Source organism: Ruditapes philippinarum, unplaced genomic scaffold (assembly GCF_026571515.1).
Source record: "Ruditapes philippinarum isolate M1 unplaced genomic scaffold, ASM2657151v2 ctg3809_1_1_1_1, whole genome shotgun sequence".
Classification (NCBI taxonomy): Eukaryota; Metazoa; Mollusca; class Bivalvia; order Venerida; family Veneridae; genus Ruditapes; species Ruditapes philippinarum.
Genome location: NW_026866682.1, coordinates 75205 through 94376, shown reverse-complemented (window position 1 = coordinate 94376; position 19172 = coordinate 75205). Strand labels below are relative to the sequence as shown.

Genomic DNA, 19172 nt, shown 5'->3' with positions numbered 1-19172 from the left:
ATGTACAATTATGGATGTATCTTTTGCAATCTTTGTCTGTACTCAGAAGTGTGCTAGGATGGTCGTTTTTCAAGAGGTTTGATATTAATTTATTTGCCTCTTTGGTTGTAAAATTGATTAAGCTTTTGTAACAAAGTATCAATGATATTGTATTGTTATATTTTCAGCCGTTGTATGAGACACAAAACATTCGGACACGAGACTATAATCAGAAGCGTATTTCCAGCTCGTCCCAGTCCTCCCAGGGTTCCACAGATCCCTCGGTTAACCTGTACCAACAAGCACAGCCTAATACCTACCAACAGGCACAGTCCAATACGTACCAGCAAGCACAGCCCAATACATACCATCAACAACCTGCAAGCCCTCATTACCAACCACCCTCTCCAAGCCAGCATCATCAACCACCCGGTCATTCATACCCACCACCTCCAGGGCAGTCGTACCAACAAAATCAACCAGGTTCATACCCACCACCTCCAGGGCAGTTGTACCAACAAAATCAGCCAGGACAAGGGATGTCTGCCATCAGCAACAATCTGTCAGAGCTAGATCAGCTCCTGTCAGATCTCAACTCGGCTCAGTTTATGGCGGAGGTGGACAAGAAAAACCCACCAAGCTCAGGTAATACTTGCATCAACAACTCATTACTTGCATCAACAACTCATTACTTGCATCAACAACTCATTACTTGCCTCAACAACTCATTACTTGCATCAACAACTCATTACTTGCCTCAACAACTCATTACTTGCCTCAACAACTCATTACTTGCCTCAACAACTCATTACTTGCCTCAACAACTCATTACTTGCCTCAACAACTCATTACTTGCCTCAACAACTCATTACTTGCATCAACAACTCATTACTTGCCTCAATAACTCATTACTTATCTCAACAACTCATTACTTGCCTCAACTACTCATTACTTGCCTCAACAACTCATTACTTGCATCAACAACTCATTACTTGCCTCAATAACATCTTTACTTGCATCAACAACTCATTACTTGCATCAACAACTCATTACTTGCCTCAATAACTCATTACTTGTCTCAACAACTCATTACTTGCCTCAATAACTCATTACTTACATCAACAACTCATTACTTGCCTCAACAACTCATTACTTGCCTCAACAACTCGTTACTTATGAGGCTAGTTATACACCCTACACTGCTATATTTGTGTGATGCACTGGCTTGAAAATGTGTCTATGTCTATATTCAACTTAAATTTGAAATCTAATATCAAGCAGACAACTATTCTATGAGTGAGACTGAAAAAAGTTTTGTTAGACACCACACTAAAATCCGGGAATTATACTGGACAAGGCGCTAAAATGATTAAATGCTTAAATCTCGCCAAATGATTTTTAAGGCAGCAAATTTATCTCCTCACACAGATTTATATAAGATTATGAATAATAAATTTTTAAGAATCACTGAAAAAAGCGATATTTTTTATGATTTCTGTTAAGCATCAACAGGTACTGCTCCAACACTATAGTGAGTTAAATCCCATATTCTTTGATTTCCAGTTTAACTGTATGGACATACTGCCCGCCTTGCTTTAAATGTGTTAAAATTTAGATATGATTATCCAGGACAAGCTTGTCAGGTCAGGGCAAGAAATTTTTTCATTTAAGTAGTCTTGACAAGTGGTCATTGTTATAGCTGTAGTAAATATCAGCAAACATTTTCTTTATTGTCATCACAATCACTTTGTAATTTATGAAAAAAATAGGAAGGAAGAAAATACTTGAAGTTTGTTGTCAGAAACTATTTATTTGGATATTTTTTTTTTTTGTAAATACTTATTAATGTCTGCACAGTGTAGATAAATAAAATAAAAATTTGCATTTTTCGATACACTTTTGTCAAAAACAGTATAGATCTTAAAGACCACAAATGATATAAGAAGTTAATTTTAAGCCCTATGGCAATAAAAAATTGACAGTAAGCAAAGCTGTTTAAATTTACAAACTATCTTGCATTGAAAACATAGTTTAAAACTTGTTTTGTAAGAAGTAAAATTAAACTTGCATCATTTCATGTGTAATATTAAATGTAAATTTCCCCCTCAGTTTTAAACTAGCATTATTTCAGGTGAAATGCCCCCTCAATTTTAAACTTGCATCATTTTATGTGTAATATTACAGGTAAATTGACCCCTCAATTTTAAACTTGCATCATTTCATTTATGATATTACAGGTAAATTGTCCCCTCAATTTTAAACTTGCATCATTTTATGTGTAATATTACAGGTATATTGACCCCTCAATTTTAAACTTGCATCATTTCATGCATGATATTACAGGTAAATTGTCCCCTCAATTTTAAACTTGCATCATTTTATGTGTAATATTACAGGTAAATTGACCCCTCAATTTTAAACTTGCATCATTTCATGCATGATATTACAGGTAAATTGTCCCCTCAATTTTAAACTTGCATCATTTCATGCATGATATTACATGTATATTGACCCCTCAATTTTAAACTTGCATCATTTCATGCATGATATTACAGGTAAATTGTCCCCTCAATTTTAAACTTGCATCATTTCATGCGTGATATTACAGGTAAATTGCCCCTCAATTTTAAACTCGCATCATTTCAAGCGTGATATTACAGGTAAATTGCCCCCTCAATTTTAAACTCGCATTATTTCATGCATGATATTACAGGTAAATTGCCCCCTCAATTTTAAACTTGCATTATTTCATGCATGATATTACAGGTAAATTGCCCCTCAATTTTAAACTTGCATCATTTCATGCATGATATACAGGTAAATTGCCCCCTCAATTTTAAACTCGCATCATTTCAAGCGTGATATTACAGGTAAATTGCCCCCTCAATTTTAAACTCGCATTATTTCATGCATGATATTACAGGTAAATTGCCCCCTCAATTTTAAACTCGCATCATTTCAAGCGTGATATTACAGGTAAATTGCCCCCTCAATTTTAAACTCGCATTATTTCATGAGTGATATTACAGGTAAATTGCCCCCTCATTTTGAATATTGTATCATTTCATGCGTGTGATATTACAGGTAAGATGCCTCCTCCAGTAGCTCCTAAGCCTGGTAGAGGAGGTCAGAGTGGTGGAGGAGGGACATCTGTCGACAGCCTGTTAGATCAACTAGAAAGCTCTGTACCACAGACACCTAACACTAGACAAGGAGGATACCCTAGGTATAAACTAGTTAGTTAATACAACTTGTTAATTTATACAAACACTTTCTTCATTATATTCCATACATTAGTTTGTTACAATAATTCTTTGAAATGTTTTTAGCTCACCTGTCACAAAGTGACAGGGTGAGCTTTTGTGATCGTCCGTAAACTTTTACTTTAAATGACATCTCCTCATAAACAACTAAGCCAATTTCATCCAAACTTCACAGGAATATTCCTTTGGTGGTCACCTTTAAAAATTATTCAAAGAATTTAATTCCTTGCAGAACTCTGGTTGCCATGGCAACTGAAAGAAAAAACTTTAAATATCTTCTTTTAAAAAACCCAAAGAGCTAGAGCTTAGATATTTGGCATGAAACATCTTCTAGTGAGTGTCTACCAAGTTTGTTCAAATAAAAGCCCAGGGGTCAAAATTGGCCCCGCCCCAGGGGATCATTGATTTTCCTTATATGCATATAGTAAAAACTTAAAAAATCTTCTTTTAAAGAACTCAAAGAGCGAGAGCTAAGATATTTAGCATGAAACATGTTCTAATGGGTGTCTACCAAGTTTGTTCAAATAAAAGCCCTGGGGTCAAAATTGGCCCTGCCCCGGAGGTCATTGATTTTCCTTATATGTGTATAGCAAAAACTTAAAAAATCTTCTTTGAAAAAACCCAAAGAGCTAGAGTTTAGATATTAAGCATGAAACATCTTCTAGTGAGTGTCTACAAATTTGTTCAAATAAAAGCCCTGGGGTCAAAATGGGCCCCGTCCCAGGGGTGTCATTGTTTTTAACTATATGTGTATAGTAAAAACTTGAAAAAATCTTCTTTTGAATAACCCAATGAGCTAGAGCTTAGATGTTTAGCATGAAACATGTTCTTATAGGTGTCTACCAAGTTTATTCAAATAAAAGCCCTTGGGTTAAAATTGGCCCTGCCAGGGGGGGAGGCAGAGGTCATTGTTTTTCATTATATGTGTGTAGTAAAAACTTAACATCATGAAACATCTTCTAATGGGTGTCTTCCATCATGGCCCTCTTGTTTCAATATTTTACTACAGTTGAAAAGTATGTTGGTATACATGTATATGACAATACATGTAGTTTATACTATAAAAACAATGCTTTACAAATATATAAGTAATGAGTTTTAAGAAGAGCATTTGATCCAATGTATAGAACAATGCTCTTTGACGTTGTATTTTTTCAAAGTGAAAAGCCTTGAATAAAAAGGACAAATGTTGGGAAAATTGACTTCTGTTCTTATGAATTGATCAGTGTATATTTAAAATAACTGTATATCTGTTTTGATTTATTTGATTTATTTTCCTGCAAGGAAGTAAAACAACAGTGTTTGTTTGACGTTTGGTTTGTCAATTTTCAATTGTATTTGTTTGTTTGAATCCTGCCAATTTACATAGTTTAATGTTAGGTGTAGCTTAAGAATAGTCATTAGGTCTACTTATATGTGATCTTGTGCCTAAAATATTGCACATAGTACATGTGAGTCTGAGAAAAGTCACCATTAAACTGTTAAACTTTTTGTTTGTAAATGTTTATTAGCTCACCTGTTACAAAGTAACATGGTGAGCTTTTGTGATCGCATTTCGTCCTGCGTCCGTCCGTCCGTCCGTAAACTTTTATTTTAAACGACATCTCCTCCTAAACTGCTAAGCCCATTTCATCCAAACTTCACAGGAATGTTCCTTTCGTAGTCAACTTAAAAAAGTGTTTAAAGAATTTAATTCCAAGCAAAACTCTGACAACCATGGCAACCGAAGAAAAAAACTTAAAATATCTTCTTTTAGAAAACCGAAAGAGCTAGAGCTTAAATATTTGGCATGAAACATCATCTAGTCAGTGTCTACCAAGTTTGTTCAAATAAATGCCCTGGGGTTAAAATTGACTTAGCCCTGGGGCGAGGAGGTCATTGATTTTCCTTATTTGTATATAGTAAAAACTTAAAAAACCCAAATAGCTAGAGCTTAAATATTAAGCATGAAATATCTTCTATTGGGTGTCTACCAAGTTTTTTCAAATTAAAGCCCTGGGGTCAAAATTGGCCCTGCCCCAGGGGGTCATTGTTTTTCCCTTTATATAGTAAAAACTTTAAAAATCTTCCTTTAAAAAAACGTAAGAGCTAGAGCTAAGATATTTAGCATAAAACATCTTCTAATGGGTGTCTACCAGTTTTCAAATAAGGGCCCTGGGGTTAAAATTGGCCCCGCCATGGAAATCATTGATTTTCCTAATATTTATATAGTAAAAACCTTAAAAAATCTTCTTTTAAAAAACCCAAAGAGCTAGAGTTCAGATATTAAGCATGAACTATCTTATAGTGAGTGTCTACCAAGTTTGTTCAAATAAAAGCCCTGGGGACAATTTGGCCCCACCCAGAGGGGGGGGTCATTGTTTTTCCCTATAGTAAAAACTTTAAAAAAATTCTTAGAGCTAGAGCTTAGATATTTATTGAAAGTTTGAACAAATAAAAGCCCCTGGGTTAAAATTGGCACCGCCCCTGGGGCCTTTGTACAGGTGAGGGATTTCAGGGCCATAATGGCCCTCTTGTATTATGTACATTGTATATTTGATAGAGGCTCCTAAGGAAGACTGGGCATGCCCAACTGTTTTGCCCTCAAAGTCTAAAATATAATTAACTGTAGTAGTGTCAGTATTTCTGACCCAGTAATTTGGTGCTGAAAATATGAAAGGAAAAAATTTTAACCAAACATTTTACAATGTTACAGGCAGGTTGAAGTGAACAATTACCACTATGAGACGAGGGAACAGAACCCACCACAGACATATAACTATGCTCATGAACAAGAACACATACAGGCGTATAATTACGCTGAACCTAAACAAGCTGTACAGACAAGTAGTGCTGCCACACAAGAACTAGATGATTTAATGTCTACACTCTCAGATTTTAAAGTATGTATAAATATGTTAAAGATATATATTATATTCAGATTTGATATTTGAAAAAAAACATTGATTACTAATTTACTATACACTGTCTTTTTAAATGTAAAATAAACATTTTTTGAATACACACAGAGAAAATATGTTACATTTTAAACTCTTCACAATACAGGTAAACACAGTATGGCAGTTTTTATAAGAATAGACAAAATTGATTTGACAAGTAATAGGAAATGCAGCTTCCCAAACATAGTTTATACATTCACTTATTCAAATTAGACGTATTCAGGAAGAATCTACAAGATTTCAATAAATTTCTGCAATAAAAGTATTTTAAGATGAGCCTAAAATTAACCCATATTTTCAAAAATTTACCTAATTGACCTATATCCTTCTTTAACCCTTTACCTCATATATACGCAAAACAACGCACTTTCAACCCCCCCCCCTTTTAGTCCTCAAATTGCGAAAAAATGTCCTGTTTGGGCTCCAAACACATGTTGTGAGAAATGTTGGTAAAAGAAGTGAGCACTTTTTCGGCACTGCCCCAACCCCTCATCCAAAAGGGGGGTTTGAAGGGGAGCGGTAGTCTCCCTCATCGCCAAGAAAATTTTGGACTTGAGAGAGGCTAAAAATGATCCAAGGTTGATCATAAGGTAACGTGTAACCAACGCTGAAAAGCCTTTGACTCTTTTGCAACTTCTGCTCTTTTGGCAATCAGTATAATTATAGTGAGTAAGTATTTTGCAAAAAGACAACTGTATTTTACATTTTGCTACCTTTACGGCAATTTTTTTCACATTTAGCGCTACTGTCTTTAGTTGTTAAACTTTTATTATGTTCTAAATTCATTGTTTATACATAATTAAACAAATGTATGACCTTTCCAAATAATTGAAAAAATTATGAATTTCTTAGGCATAATGTGCCTTTAAGCTAAATGTGATTTACATGTATATTATTGTTTTAAGATGAAGGACAATGCACCGGGACAACAGCAGCAGGCCACAGTAAACCCGATGAGACGGTCTCCGTCACCAGGTAGCGAACCTTCGTACGCTAAACCGCAGAAAAGTCGTAATCTCTCCCAGTCTAGCAGTGCTAATAGTAGTTTACAGGTAATTTATGTAGCCAATCATTACACTATTGTAAACAATGTTTTAGTGATGTTTTAGTGATGTACCTAAGTTTGTAGATCTTGAAAATTTATTTTGTGGCACAAAGATTGGTTTAAAGATAGTAAATTTAACTTTGTTTCACAGTCCAACCCGATTATTTGAATTGCCCAGGTCTGAAAATTTACTTCGAATAATTGATTGGTTCGAATAATCGTAATCTGAATATTGTGATAAACAAAAACTACTCCACTTTGGCCAATCATAGCAAAACTACCGTTTAAAACACACTTGTTTCCAGCAATTAACTGAGAAAAATAAAATGTTTATGATAATTAATATAGTAAATCATTAAACTATTTTAAAACATTAATGTATGAGTGATGTGTTGTACCCTAGTACTCCAGGTTTATAGATCTTGAAAATTTAAAATTTGAAAATTTTTGTGGCATGAGCGATTGGTTCAAAGATTGTAGATTTAGCTTTGTATTACATGTGAAAGACTGGCATTTGTTTGTAGTCTTATCACTTATATCTTATCACGTAAAAATTGCCTGTTTAGCTTAATAGTATGAGTATTGGATTTGTTGTCTAGGGTTTGATTGGTTGGCAGGTTGGGAGTACCAACTGCCAAGAAATAAACAAAAATGTGTTAAAATTGGTGTAAAAACTAAATGAACATATACATGTATTGGAATTTTTCTGTGTCACAGTACTGTGTAGGGAAAGGAATGTTCCAGAATGAAAAGTAATGTACCTGTATGGAAGGACACGTATCTAAACAGAGAGAAATTAAAGAAACTCTACTCAGCTCCAACAGCCTAAAAACATGAGTTTTGAATTTAACTGGGGCACTAAGAACAGAAACATATGCTATAAGATAATTACAAAATTTACTCAGAAATAAATTGAAAATTGTAATTTTGTGCTATTTTTAGCCCGATTTCAGTAAAAAAACCATTGCAATGCTTTCAGTTTTTGAGTCATTTTTCACAATAAGAAGAATTATAATGGGGAAAACAGAGTGAGTGAATGATTTAAAATTTTGCACAAAAGATATTGGTCTAGACTTACATCAGAAGGGACGTTAACCACAAAAATTATTTCAAGTCCCATCATGTCAAAAAACCAGAGTTGAGTCCCTTTAAATGTTAACAGTTATTATTTTTGTATTACAGAGTAGCAGTATAACAGGAAATGTATCGGGCAGTTCAGCACAAGGTGGTCAGTTAGAGTCTATGCTGGGAGATCTTCAGTCAGATCTTAATAAACAAGGTGTTAATACTAAAACTAAGGGCTTGTGTGCTGCTTGTAACCAGCCAGTTGTGGGACAGGTAATACTTTTATCTATCCAGCTAGCTTACGGAATGTTTACGTCCGTGCCTGTTCGTGCCTGTAATAATGCAGTGAAGGTCACCGGAGGTCTTCCTCCACCAGTAAAGCTGGAACGTCGCCATATGACCTATACTGTGTTGGAGCGAAGTAAAACCCAATCAAACAAACAAATAATACTTTTATTTTTGTCTGGTTGGCGACTGGGGTATAGCTCCATTGTAATATGAATGATGCCTTTAATTCCAATATGTAATAGAAGACAAAACACAAGTCTTAATTAAAGGCTCATTATGCCTGAAAAATGAATAATTTTTTTCTTCCTTTAATATTTTATCTCATATGCTATACTTATTGCCAAAATGCAACAGATGCAAAAGATGGTTTAGGTATTTGGCCAATGGGTAACTTTTTGAAAACTATAACAGGACACAAAAAATAAAAAGTTTTTGAGAAATGAAGGAAAAAAAACAATACATTTCTTGGGCATCATGGGCCTTTAAAACTATTTTATGGCATTAAAAAAGAAAAGAAAAAAAAGAGTAGAGATATGGTTTTGCTACAAACATTCATCGTGTTAAATTAGTGTTTGATTTTAAAGTGACATAACCTAGCTAAATGTTTCAATATCAAACATACATTTTACTTGTTCAATCCTTTCCCCCCTGAATAACCATAATAGACTTGTCCATCTCTTAATCTGGACAAACCATTATCATATATAGGGGAAATTTTAGAAATATGTAGTGACTGAATAGAGAATAGTACAGCCCATGTTCAGATGACACAGATATGTTGACTGATTGTGGTCTTCACTGGTTAGATGGGTAGATTCTGTTGCCACCAGCTGGCTAATATAGAAATAAAGATATACTATGTTAAATATTGAACTCAAAGAAATTTATTTAAATCTATAGAATTCTTGCTAAATATGTCTAATTTGTTGAATAAACAAATGAATAAACTATAAATTAGAAGCAACATTCCATATTACAGGACTATTAAAATTGATTTTTCTTAAAAAAAAGTACTGCCAGTTTTTTTAGATACACTATATATTCATATTGTGACCACCTATAATGTAGAATTTTTAACATAATATATCTACTTTGTATGAAGTGAAAACATGTTTATTTAATGAGTCACTCATCCTGCAGGATGAGTAGCTTCTAAATCCAATGTGCAGGCAACATTTTTCTACTTGTCCTGCATGGAATTCTCTTCAAATCTACTCGTAATAACGAGCGTACAAATGGAATTTTCGATCTCTGAAATTTGGCCATAGTATATTTTTAACATTGTAAAGATGTACCCCAGTACTGTTATTGTATTTTGTCTTGATATTTTGTTCTCTTCAACCTGAAAATAATGGAATGGAATTAGAATTATTCCGCCAATTTAACTTTAATTGAATGACTCATAAATTATTGTTAACATCTAAGGGTGCTTCATAAATTTGATAATTCAGTGATAATTGAAAACTCAGCCAAATTTTCCAGACAATTACATATTTTATTTCAGCTGTTCACTTCAATTAGGATTATAATTGATGCCTATAATGTTTTAAGGAAGTAAATTAAGTGTGTTTCAAGATTTATTTGTCTGTAAATTCCTACATATCAGTTCAAATGAGCAAAAAAAACTTTTAAAAAAAAGAAGTAAAGTTTATGAATACTTAGGTCTCATAATTTGGGATGGGGGTTGGGGATGGGATATTAAAAGTTTTTTCTTAAATGGAGCATCAATTTTACACAGAGGGATTCAAAATTAACAGAAATCATTGATTTTCCATTTATTTTTATTTCATGGTGAGAAAAATATAAGAAGCTAAGTAATTATTTTCTGTATCAACAGGTGATCACAGCATTAGGTAAAATCTGGCATATTGAGCATTTTAACTGTGCTCAATGTCATGAGACGCTTGGAACAAAGAATTTCTATGAGAGGGATGGTATGGCATACTGTGAGAGGGATTATCATTCTTTGTTTGCCCCACGATGTGCTTACTGTAATGGACCCATTGTAGATGTAAGTATTCAGTGATGATTTTTTTTTGGCGTTTCTAAGTGCATGTAGTTTAACTTGATGATATTAAGTCAATAGCTCATCACCAATGTAAGTTAGAATCTGAAGATACCGTAATCGTTAATGTGAGGAAGCTATTCATTTAATTGGCAGCAAGTTGTTAAGCCTGATATAATGCTCCTTATTTTCGTCTTGCACCTGCAAAACAATTACATTTCAGCATTGTATTTCTTACATATATTGTTTTGTTTATTGAAATTTGAGACATGTAAATTTTTTTTTAATTCTTGTATTTTGAACAACTTAATATGCTAAGTGCTGTTGCTTGAGGTTTGTCTGTATTCCAGTGGATAAGGTACTTTAAATTCAAACCACTTTTTCCTCACCACTGTAGGCTCAAATCCTTTTCAAGGACTTTTGACTTTCATGTGAGTAAGCTGTCCAGCTAGCTTACATACCTGGATAGCTTACAAACATTGGTGGTTCTACTCAGGCTGTCATTGTGCCTGAAATAATGTAGAGAGGAGTGAGTAACTGACGTATTCCTCCTCCAGTAAAACTGATAAGTCATCTGGTGCGCCTTAAACCCTACCAAAAAGTAAAAATAAGTTATTGTTTGAGTGGAAAGTACATAAGCTTATGGTATGACCTAATTTAGATACACATGATCTGTTTCATGGAGATAATAAAAGGTGTAAATCTACATGTATGTATGTGATTATTTCAATTAACAGAAATGTGTGACAGCATTGAACAATACGTGGCATCCTGAACATTTCTTCTGTGCCCAATGTGGCCGGCCATTTGGAGATGAGGGATTTCATGAAAAAGATGGTAAAGCTTACTGCAGGTTAGTTTTCTTGTATTTATTAAAGCCATATGATAACTACTAATCTTATAGGCTTGCGGTGATCAGTGCTTTTATTTTATACAAAAAAAATGCTGAAATTAATCACAGAAATACAACAAGAATATTTTATGATGAAAAAACAGATGATTTATTATTACTATTATATTCTTACTTTAAGGAAAGTATTTATGGGAGAAAACTCTGCTTATGCTTATATATTACTATGTAACCGTCAATATAAAACATGTACATATACTGGAATCTACTGTATCAGTTAGCTCCAGCAGGTGAGGGGGTTTTCAGTTCTGGTTTTGCTTTAAGTTTGTATCACCCAAGGTTAAACAAAAATCATCTTTCCTGTTTCAGCACCATATGACCTTAATTGCGTTTGTGTGCCATAAAACCAAACAAAGCAAAAATATGATGATTTATAATCAATTGCACAAATTATACAAAAAAATCTTATCAAGTCATGTACATGTATTTTCAAAATTCCTTTAAAAAAGAATTATGTATATTTATATGTACATATTATGATTTCAAGTGATGTTTATAATTATAAAACCATTACTTTAAAGTGCATACAGGTATAATGTTGCTTTAATATGAATATAATACAAAGAAATGCTATGTTTTTGTTTACCATAACACTTATGGCTGTAGTCTAATCTATCATTAAAGCAAGTGCCCGCCATAATAACTTCCTTCATCATTCATAACTTGGCATCAATATAAAGGTAATTCTTGTTTTATAGTGCATGTTTGTTAATGATCAAATAATTATTGCAACATTTAACAGACCCACACTGCACTATCCCACGCAAACATGCTTTTGAGGTAGTTAAAAAAATAATATTTCTGCCATGCATCCGGTAAAACATTGGGATTGTTTGTTTTTTTGTCCTCTTAGCAAGTAAATCTTTTTAACTCTGGCCAAAATTATGTTCATTCTGCAAAAAAGTACATTTATGATTAACAAATCATACTTCTGGAAAAGAGCTTCATTTTCTTGTATTAAAATATAACCTTGTTAAAAGTTTTAAAAAATTAATGCCATGCATCTGTTTAATATTTTGGCTAAGCATATTTTTATATCCTTTCTGCAAGCTAAGTTTTCAATTTTGGCCATTCAACAAGTCTTAATAAATGGTTCAGCATACTTCTTGAAAAGTGCTTTATTTTGATGTATTGACATGTGACCTTGACCTTTAATAACCTTCAACTTCAAGGTCAAATTTTATAATTAGGAAACTTCACTATATCATGTATATGTATATTAACTGATTTAAGATAGGGACTTTTGTGAATTACAGTCACCTATTTTTGTATTATTTTGTTATAGAGCTGATTTCTTTGAGATGTTTGCCCCTAAGTGTGGAGGGTGTGGCCGTGCTATTGTAGATAACTACATCTCTGCCCTCAACAGACACTGGCATCCAGAATGCTTCGCTTGTTGGGTGAGTGCTTGAATAATGTTATGATAACTTTTTTAAAGTTACATTATGCTCATATTTTCCTTGTCAAGTTGAGTTGAATATAATTACTCCGGAATCAAGAATATTTTGGGTTTTTCCAAGCTTATCTTGGGGTAAAAACAAACTTTAACAGTTACAGGTTGACTAATCTATTGTGATCGGTAGTGCACCGTAAAACTATAAAGGTAAAAGTTTGTTTGTACTGGAGGATTAGTTTGGAAAAACCCATATTTCCCGAGTTCCTGATAACATATATTGACCATCCATGTATATTTCAGAGATTAACTGTTAAAATGGTGATTTACCAATAGTGGATATTTGAAAATGTTTAGGATAAAAGATAACCCTGCCTAAAATATATAAAAAAGCTGTTCCACTCTTTTTATAAATTGAATGTTACTAGTAAATTCTGATCATTGGACATGCGAAGTTAATTATAAAATTACTGGTAATAATGTAAAATTTAAGATCACTTACCTGGAATTGTAGGTACATGTATGAATTCTTGAAGGAGTATTGAATTATTGAAGTCTAAGAGCAAGTTATATAAGTGTTTGTAATTAGCTCAAGATACTCCTGTATATAAAATCTTTGATGTTGCTCAAGTTCTTACCTTTTCAATACACTTTTTAGCTCACCTGTCACAAAGTGACAGGGTGAGCTTTTGTGATCGCTTTTCGTCCGGCGTCCGTCCGGCGTCCGTCCGTCCGTAAACTTTTGCTTTAAATGACATCTCCTCATAAACCACTGAGCCAATTTCATCCAAACTTCACAGGAATGTTCCTTTGGTGGTCACCTTTAAAAATTGTTCAAAGAATTTAATTCCATGCAGAACTCTGGTTGCCATGGCAACCAAAAGAAAAAACTTTAAATATCTTCTTTTAAAAAACCATAAGAGCTAGAGCTTAGATATTTGGCATGAAACATCTTCTAGTGAGTGTCTACCAAGTTTGTTCAAATTAAAGCCCTGGGGTCAAAATTGGCCCCGCCCCGGGGGGTCATTGATTTTCCCTATATGCATATAGTAAAAACTTAAAAAATCTTCTTTTAAAGAACCGTAAGAGCTAGAGCTTAGATATTTGGCATGAAACATCTTCTAGTAAATGTCTACCAAGTTTGTTCAAATAAAAGCCCTGGGGTCAAAATTGGCCCCGCCCCTGGGGGTCATTGATTTTCCCTATATGCATATAGTAAAAACTTAAAAAATCTTCTTTTAAAGAACCGTAAGAGCTAGAGCTTAGATATTTGACATGAAACATCTTCTAGTGAATGTCTACCAAGTTTGTTCAAATAAAAGCCCTGGGGTCAAAATTGGCCCCGATCCAGGGGGTCATTGATTTTCCCTATATGCATATAGTAAAAACTTAAAAAATCTTCTTTTAAAGAACCCAAAGAGCTAGAGCTAAGATATTAAGCATGAAACATCTTCTAGTGAGTGTCTACCAAGTTTGTTCAAATTAAAGCCCTGGGGTCAAAACTGGCCCCGCCCGGGGGGGGGGGGGTCATTGATTTTCCTTATATGTGTATAGCAAAAACTTAAAAATCTTCTTTGGAAAAACCCAAAGAGCTAGAGTTTAGATATTAAGCATGAAACATCTTTAAGAAAATATCTACAAAGTTTGTTAAAATAAACGCCCGGGGGTCAAAACTGGCCCTGCCCCAGGGGTGACATTGTTTTTAACTATATGTGTATAGTAAAAACTTAAAAAGTAAAAAATCTTCTTTTAAAAATGCCAATGAGCTAGAACTTAGATGTTTAGCATGAAACATCTTCTTATGGGTGTCTACCAAGTCTGTTCAAATAAACAAATAAAAGCCCTTGGGTAAAAATTGGCCCGGGGTGGGGGGCCTATATACAGGTGAGCGACCTCAGGGCCATCATGGCCCTCTTGTTTACCTTTAATGTGGTTAAAGTACTGCAAACAAGAGGAACAACATGATAATTAGATACATACTGGATATATTGTATAGAAAGATGTATACATAATTTGAGGAAAAATTACCAGTGCAATCTGATGACTAAGATGTACATAGATTATTAGTTATAAAGATTTTTGACAGGTTATAATTGTGACACAGTATAGATTGTTGTAACACAAGTCATTAGGAGAGGGTTATATGTAGCAAACAACCTCTTATATACTGCCATATAACCTGTAATTAGTCTTCATTACAAATTTTTGATAATGCAAAAATTATATTGACATGGGTGCAACTTTTCAGGCATTTGCTTGAAGCTCAGGTTTTTTGAGACAAATTTCATCATGTTTTACTATTAGATTATGTAGGTAAATGATTATGAATTACAGTTTTCAGGTTTTTCCAAATTTTCAACTTTGCACCTATGTATTGATTAAAACAGATAACTATTAATAAATTTGCACAGCTTTTTCTATAAATGATATAATAAAGGTCCTAATCATCAAAACTCCTTGTCACAAATGTACAGAATATAAGTATGATTATCGATTATCACAAGAAAGAAGCTTTTAAAAAAATGACTTTGTTTACAGGAATGTCATGAGCCATTTGGTGGTAGCAGTTTCTTCGACTACGAAGGTTTGCCTTACTGCGAGACACATTACCATTTGAAGCGTGGTTCCCTGTGCGCCGGCTGCCAGAAACCGATCGCCGGACGATGTATCACGGCCATGTATAAAAAGTTCCATCCGGAGCATTTTGTGTGCGCGTTCTGTTTGAAGCAGTTGAATAAAGGAACATTTAAAGAACAGAATGATCGGCCGTATTGTCATCCTTGTTTTGTTAAATTGTTCGGGTAAACAAAATATTTTGTAGTTCAAACAACACTTTTTCATCTTTGAACCATCTTTATCATGTTCACATATCTACAGTAAATCTCGCTTATAACATTATTCAGGGGATGGCCAAATTGATTTCGTTACCGGTTATATCCGAATATCGTTGTATCCAAGTGGCAACCAATTTGAAAACAAAGAGTCGGGACCCTGGCAACCAGTCATAGTTATAAGCAGTATCTCGTTCAAAGTGATTTCATTATAAGCGAAGTTTACTGTAATAATATTGTAGAATATAATCATCAAGGTTTCGGGGTTTTTTTTATGTCTGACAACAGTTTCATGAAGTCACCTGATGCCTGTATATAGTCAAAAATATTATATTTCACACATACTGGCAACATCATTTGCACACAAAAGAAAATTCTTGGATAATATTTGTCTGGACTGATTCTTACTGTTAAGTGAATAATAGAGAAAATATGTAGTTCATATCAGAACTAAAAGTTCTGATGAAATCTCTCTGCCAAAATGATCAAAATATTTAAATTTCTAGAAAGAAAAAAAAGTTGTATGTTATACTTTGATGTTATATACCTCACAAACAGTTTATTGTGAAACAGACATAGAATGTTGATGTAAGATGTGAGATAAATATGATTTAATGGTGTAAAAAAATGGAAAGGTATTAAATTTATTTTTGATCCATTTCATATTGAGATTTTTATGTAATGCATTGATAATTTAGCAGTTGATAATTGGATAAAGCATGTTCTGTTGAAAGGATACATTCATGAGATAGAGAAACATTGGTTTATGTTTTTCTATGAAATTGCCAACTTGAATATAGAGGATATTGAATAAGTGCAGGGTTAATACTAAATTTATTGAACAAGTTTTAATAAAATCATTATGCAGGCATCTGGCGAGCATTATAAAGGTTTATTCAACGAGTTCAATAAATTTAGTATTGAATCTACACAAATATAATGTTCTGTTTATCACATATTTAAGATAAGAACGATTTACAGTTAAAAAGAGTCTCAAAGAGTTTTTTTAAATTGACGCTCCTGTAGTGTAACACTAACATTAGTGCACTATTGCACTATGTTTGTATACAACGCAAGTGACATCACATCAAATTGACATAACCATACATCAATTTAAGGCAAACTTTAAAAATATTTACTGAATGAATAGTGCAGACTAGTACCCAACAGCACAGTTGTATCAAGGTCTGCACTGGTTACATGAGTTTATTCAGTTGCCACTAACATGGCTATGGGTTAACATGATGCTAATTCGTTCCTTGATTTCATAGAGTAACAACTCTCTTGACTTAAACCCTTGTCTTGCTAAATTTTCATAATGGACTTTCCCTATTTTAAAATTGGAATAGTTCATTGCCAATTTAAGGGATTTCAAAATACTAGCATGAAACAGCCAATAGTGTAGAGTCTGGTCAGTTTTTCAGAATGACCTGGTGCAATATTGATAACATAGGTTATATATTGTTACCATGAGTATTAAAGGGAGGTAACTATGTGGCACAATAAAGAAGGTTCAAGTGACTGCTGTGGTTAAAGATGAAATAGTGATGTTTGTTTTAGATAGGTTTAACAAAGTGAATGTGATTTTTTTTATGTAGATTAAGTTAGGAATTGTTAAATTTAATATTTTACAGGTCTGATATATAATTATTTAGAAAAGTTTGTTTTTTCTTTGTATATATTTGGCACATTTTTTATGTATTTTGTATGTAATTATATAACTTTACCTATTAAATTTTTTATGAGAATATTTTTGTATGTAGATTATTAGGCAATTATGAAGTAGCCATTTTATGCTGGTTTATAAATGAAGTTTGCTATGTTAATTGAAATATTTGATTCACCATGAAATAAAAAAGGAAATATTTTTTTTTATTTCCTACCTTTTGGAAGGGAGACTAATCATGCTAAAAGCAATTATTTACTGCAAAAGAGTTGTTTCCCTTTCATTATTTCCCTAGAGTTTGCTAGTAGTCTTGTTGTTTGGTTACAGATGAATACCCTTTAAAGTTGAAAATGTTTGATTTCTAGGATTTGTAACATTTGAGCCGTGTCACAACAAAACCAACATAGTGGGTTTGCGACCAATATGGATCCAGACCAACTCTTTAACAAGTAGTGAAACTGATAGCGAACAGCATGGATCCTGATCAGACTGCGCGGATGCGCAGGCTGGTCTGGATCCATGCTGGTCGCAAACGCACTATGTTGGTTTTGTCATGACGCGGCTCAATTTTAACAATTTAAATGTAATCAATATCAGTTAAATTCTAGGCTTAAGTTTTCTTTTTTAAGGACAGTGCTAAAAAGTTTTGTATTATGCACAAAATATCACATAAATTGAGAATATTTATGCATTTCTTACACTTCAGATGAGTTTTTTTTGTAAGCTCTTCTACTCAAATGAGAGAGTGTGGCTTTTGCTTTGTCATTTTCATTTCTTTTTTCTTGCCCCTTTTTATTATTCATCCTATATGCAATTGTTGTTGTATTAAGATAAAGAAAATTAAACGTGTTTGGTAATAGTTTTTATAATCATGTAAAATTGAGTCTTTAAGGTATAGAAATTATTTACTTCATCAGTACAGAGAAAATAATTAATTTCTTTACCTTGAAGACTTAATTTTACTTGATATAGAAGTTTACAAAAACTTAATTTTCTTTAAATTATTACACTTATAACATAAAAATATAAATTATATAATACATGTAGCTTCAGCTAGTCACTACAGTAAGTTTAAATTGTATCTCTCACGATTGTTATAAATAGAATTACAGGAATTTTACACTCAGTTATTTCCCTATTCAGCATACATAATTTATTTGTTTATTTACGTCTCATCTAAATGTACACACAATATATTGAGTGTCATAAAAACATGTACAAAGTCATTCTATATAAGAATTATATGAGACAAGGGAATCATACACATAAGAAACATCTTGTCACTAAAATCAGGTACATTGTGTGGTTTAAATAAAAAGAAGTGAAACTAATTTACATCTGAAATATCTTACCCATAATGCATCTATGAACACATTGTAATCTTTTGATAATATATTTTATTATATCATGAATTATTTTAATTTATTTCCTATTTTTCAAAGTCATCTATTTCCAAAATTGTTTGTAGTGTCTTAGAATATAAACTAGTTTTTCAGTTAGGTTTAGCCAATTCACTGTCAGTTTCTAATAATCAAAGTAAAAATAAAGAATTGTATATTCAAAAGTTAAAATATGATTAGCTGATAATATAATTGCCCTTTACTTTGGATTGGGCATGTCAAAACTGGCAAATTGTCAAAGATGCTGTGATACATATTCCTTCACTGTCTTGAATAAAGAGTGATTAAAAAATTAATATGGTTAATTACTTTCGTGAAAAGATAAAGAATTTTAAGCAATTTAGAATTTTAAGCAATTTTCATGCTACACTTTGATGTTCTAATATCA

At 33.0% G+C, this 19172-nt stretch overlaps 1 protein-coding gene across 2 annotated transcripts; it reads left to right on the top strand.

Annotated features, from left to right (window-relative positions):
- Positions 1-356: 356 nt before the first annotated feature.
- Positions 357-18209, top strand: LOC132733333 (paxillin-like). 2 transcript variants are annotated; one of them, XM_060719969.1, is made up of 10 exons: positions 357-462; positions 511-624; positions 3064-3205; positions 5938-6124; positions 7087-7233; positions 8409-8564; positions 10417-10590; positions 11322-11437; positions 12780-12894; positions 15426-18209. In XM_060719969.1, the coding sequence occupies exons 2-10, from the start codon at positions 519-521 to the stop codon at positions 15690-15692; spliced, it is 1410 nt and encodes a 469-aa protein (XP_060575952.1). In that variant the 5' UTR covers positions 357-462; positions 511-518; the 3' UTR covers positions 15693-18209. The 2 variants fall into 2 exon arrangements, with proteins under 2 accessions (XP_060575952.1, XP_060575951.1); XM_060719968.1 differs by having other exon boundaries at positions 365-624.
- Positions 18210-19172: the final 963 nt, after the last annotated feature.

Coding starts and splice junctions, on each gene's coding strand:
- LOC132733333 (XM_060719969.1), top strand. CDS start 519: ATGTCTGCCATCAGCAACAATCTGTCAGAGCTAGATCAGCTCCTGTCA. Junction 8,565..10,416: donor ACCAGCCAGTTGTGGGACAG/GTAATACTTTTA, acceptor CTGTATCAACAG/GTGATCACAGCATTAGGTAA. Junction 10,591..11,321: donor GTAATGGACCCATTGTAGAT/GTAAGTATTCAG, acceptor TTCAATTAACAG/AAATGTGTGACAGCATTGAA.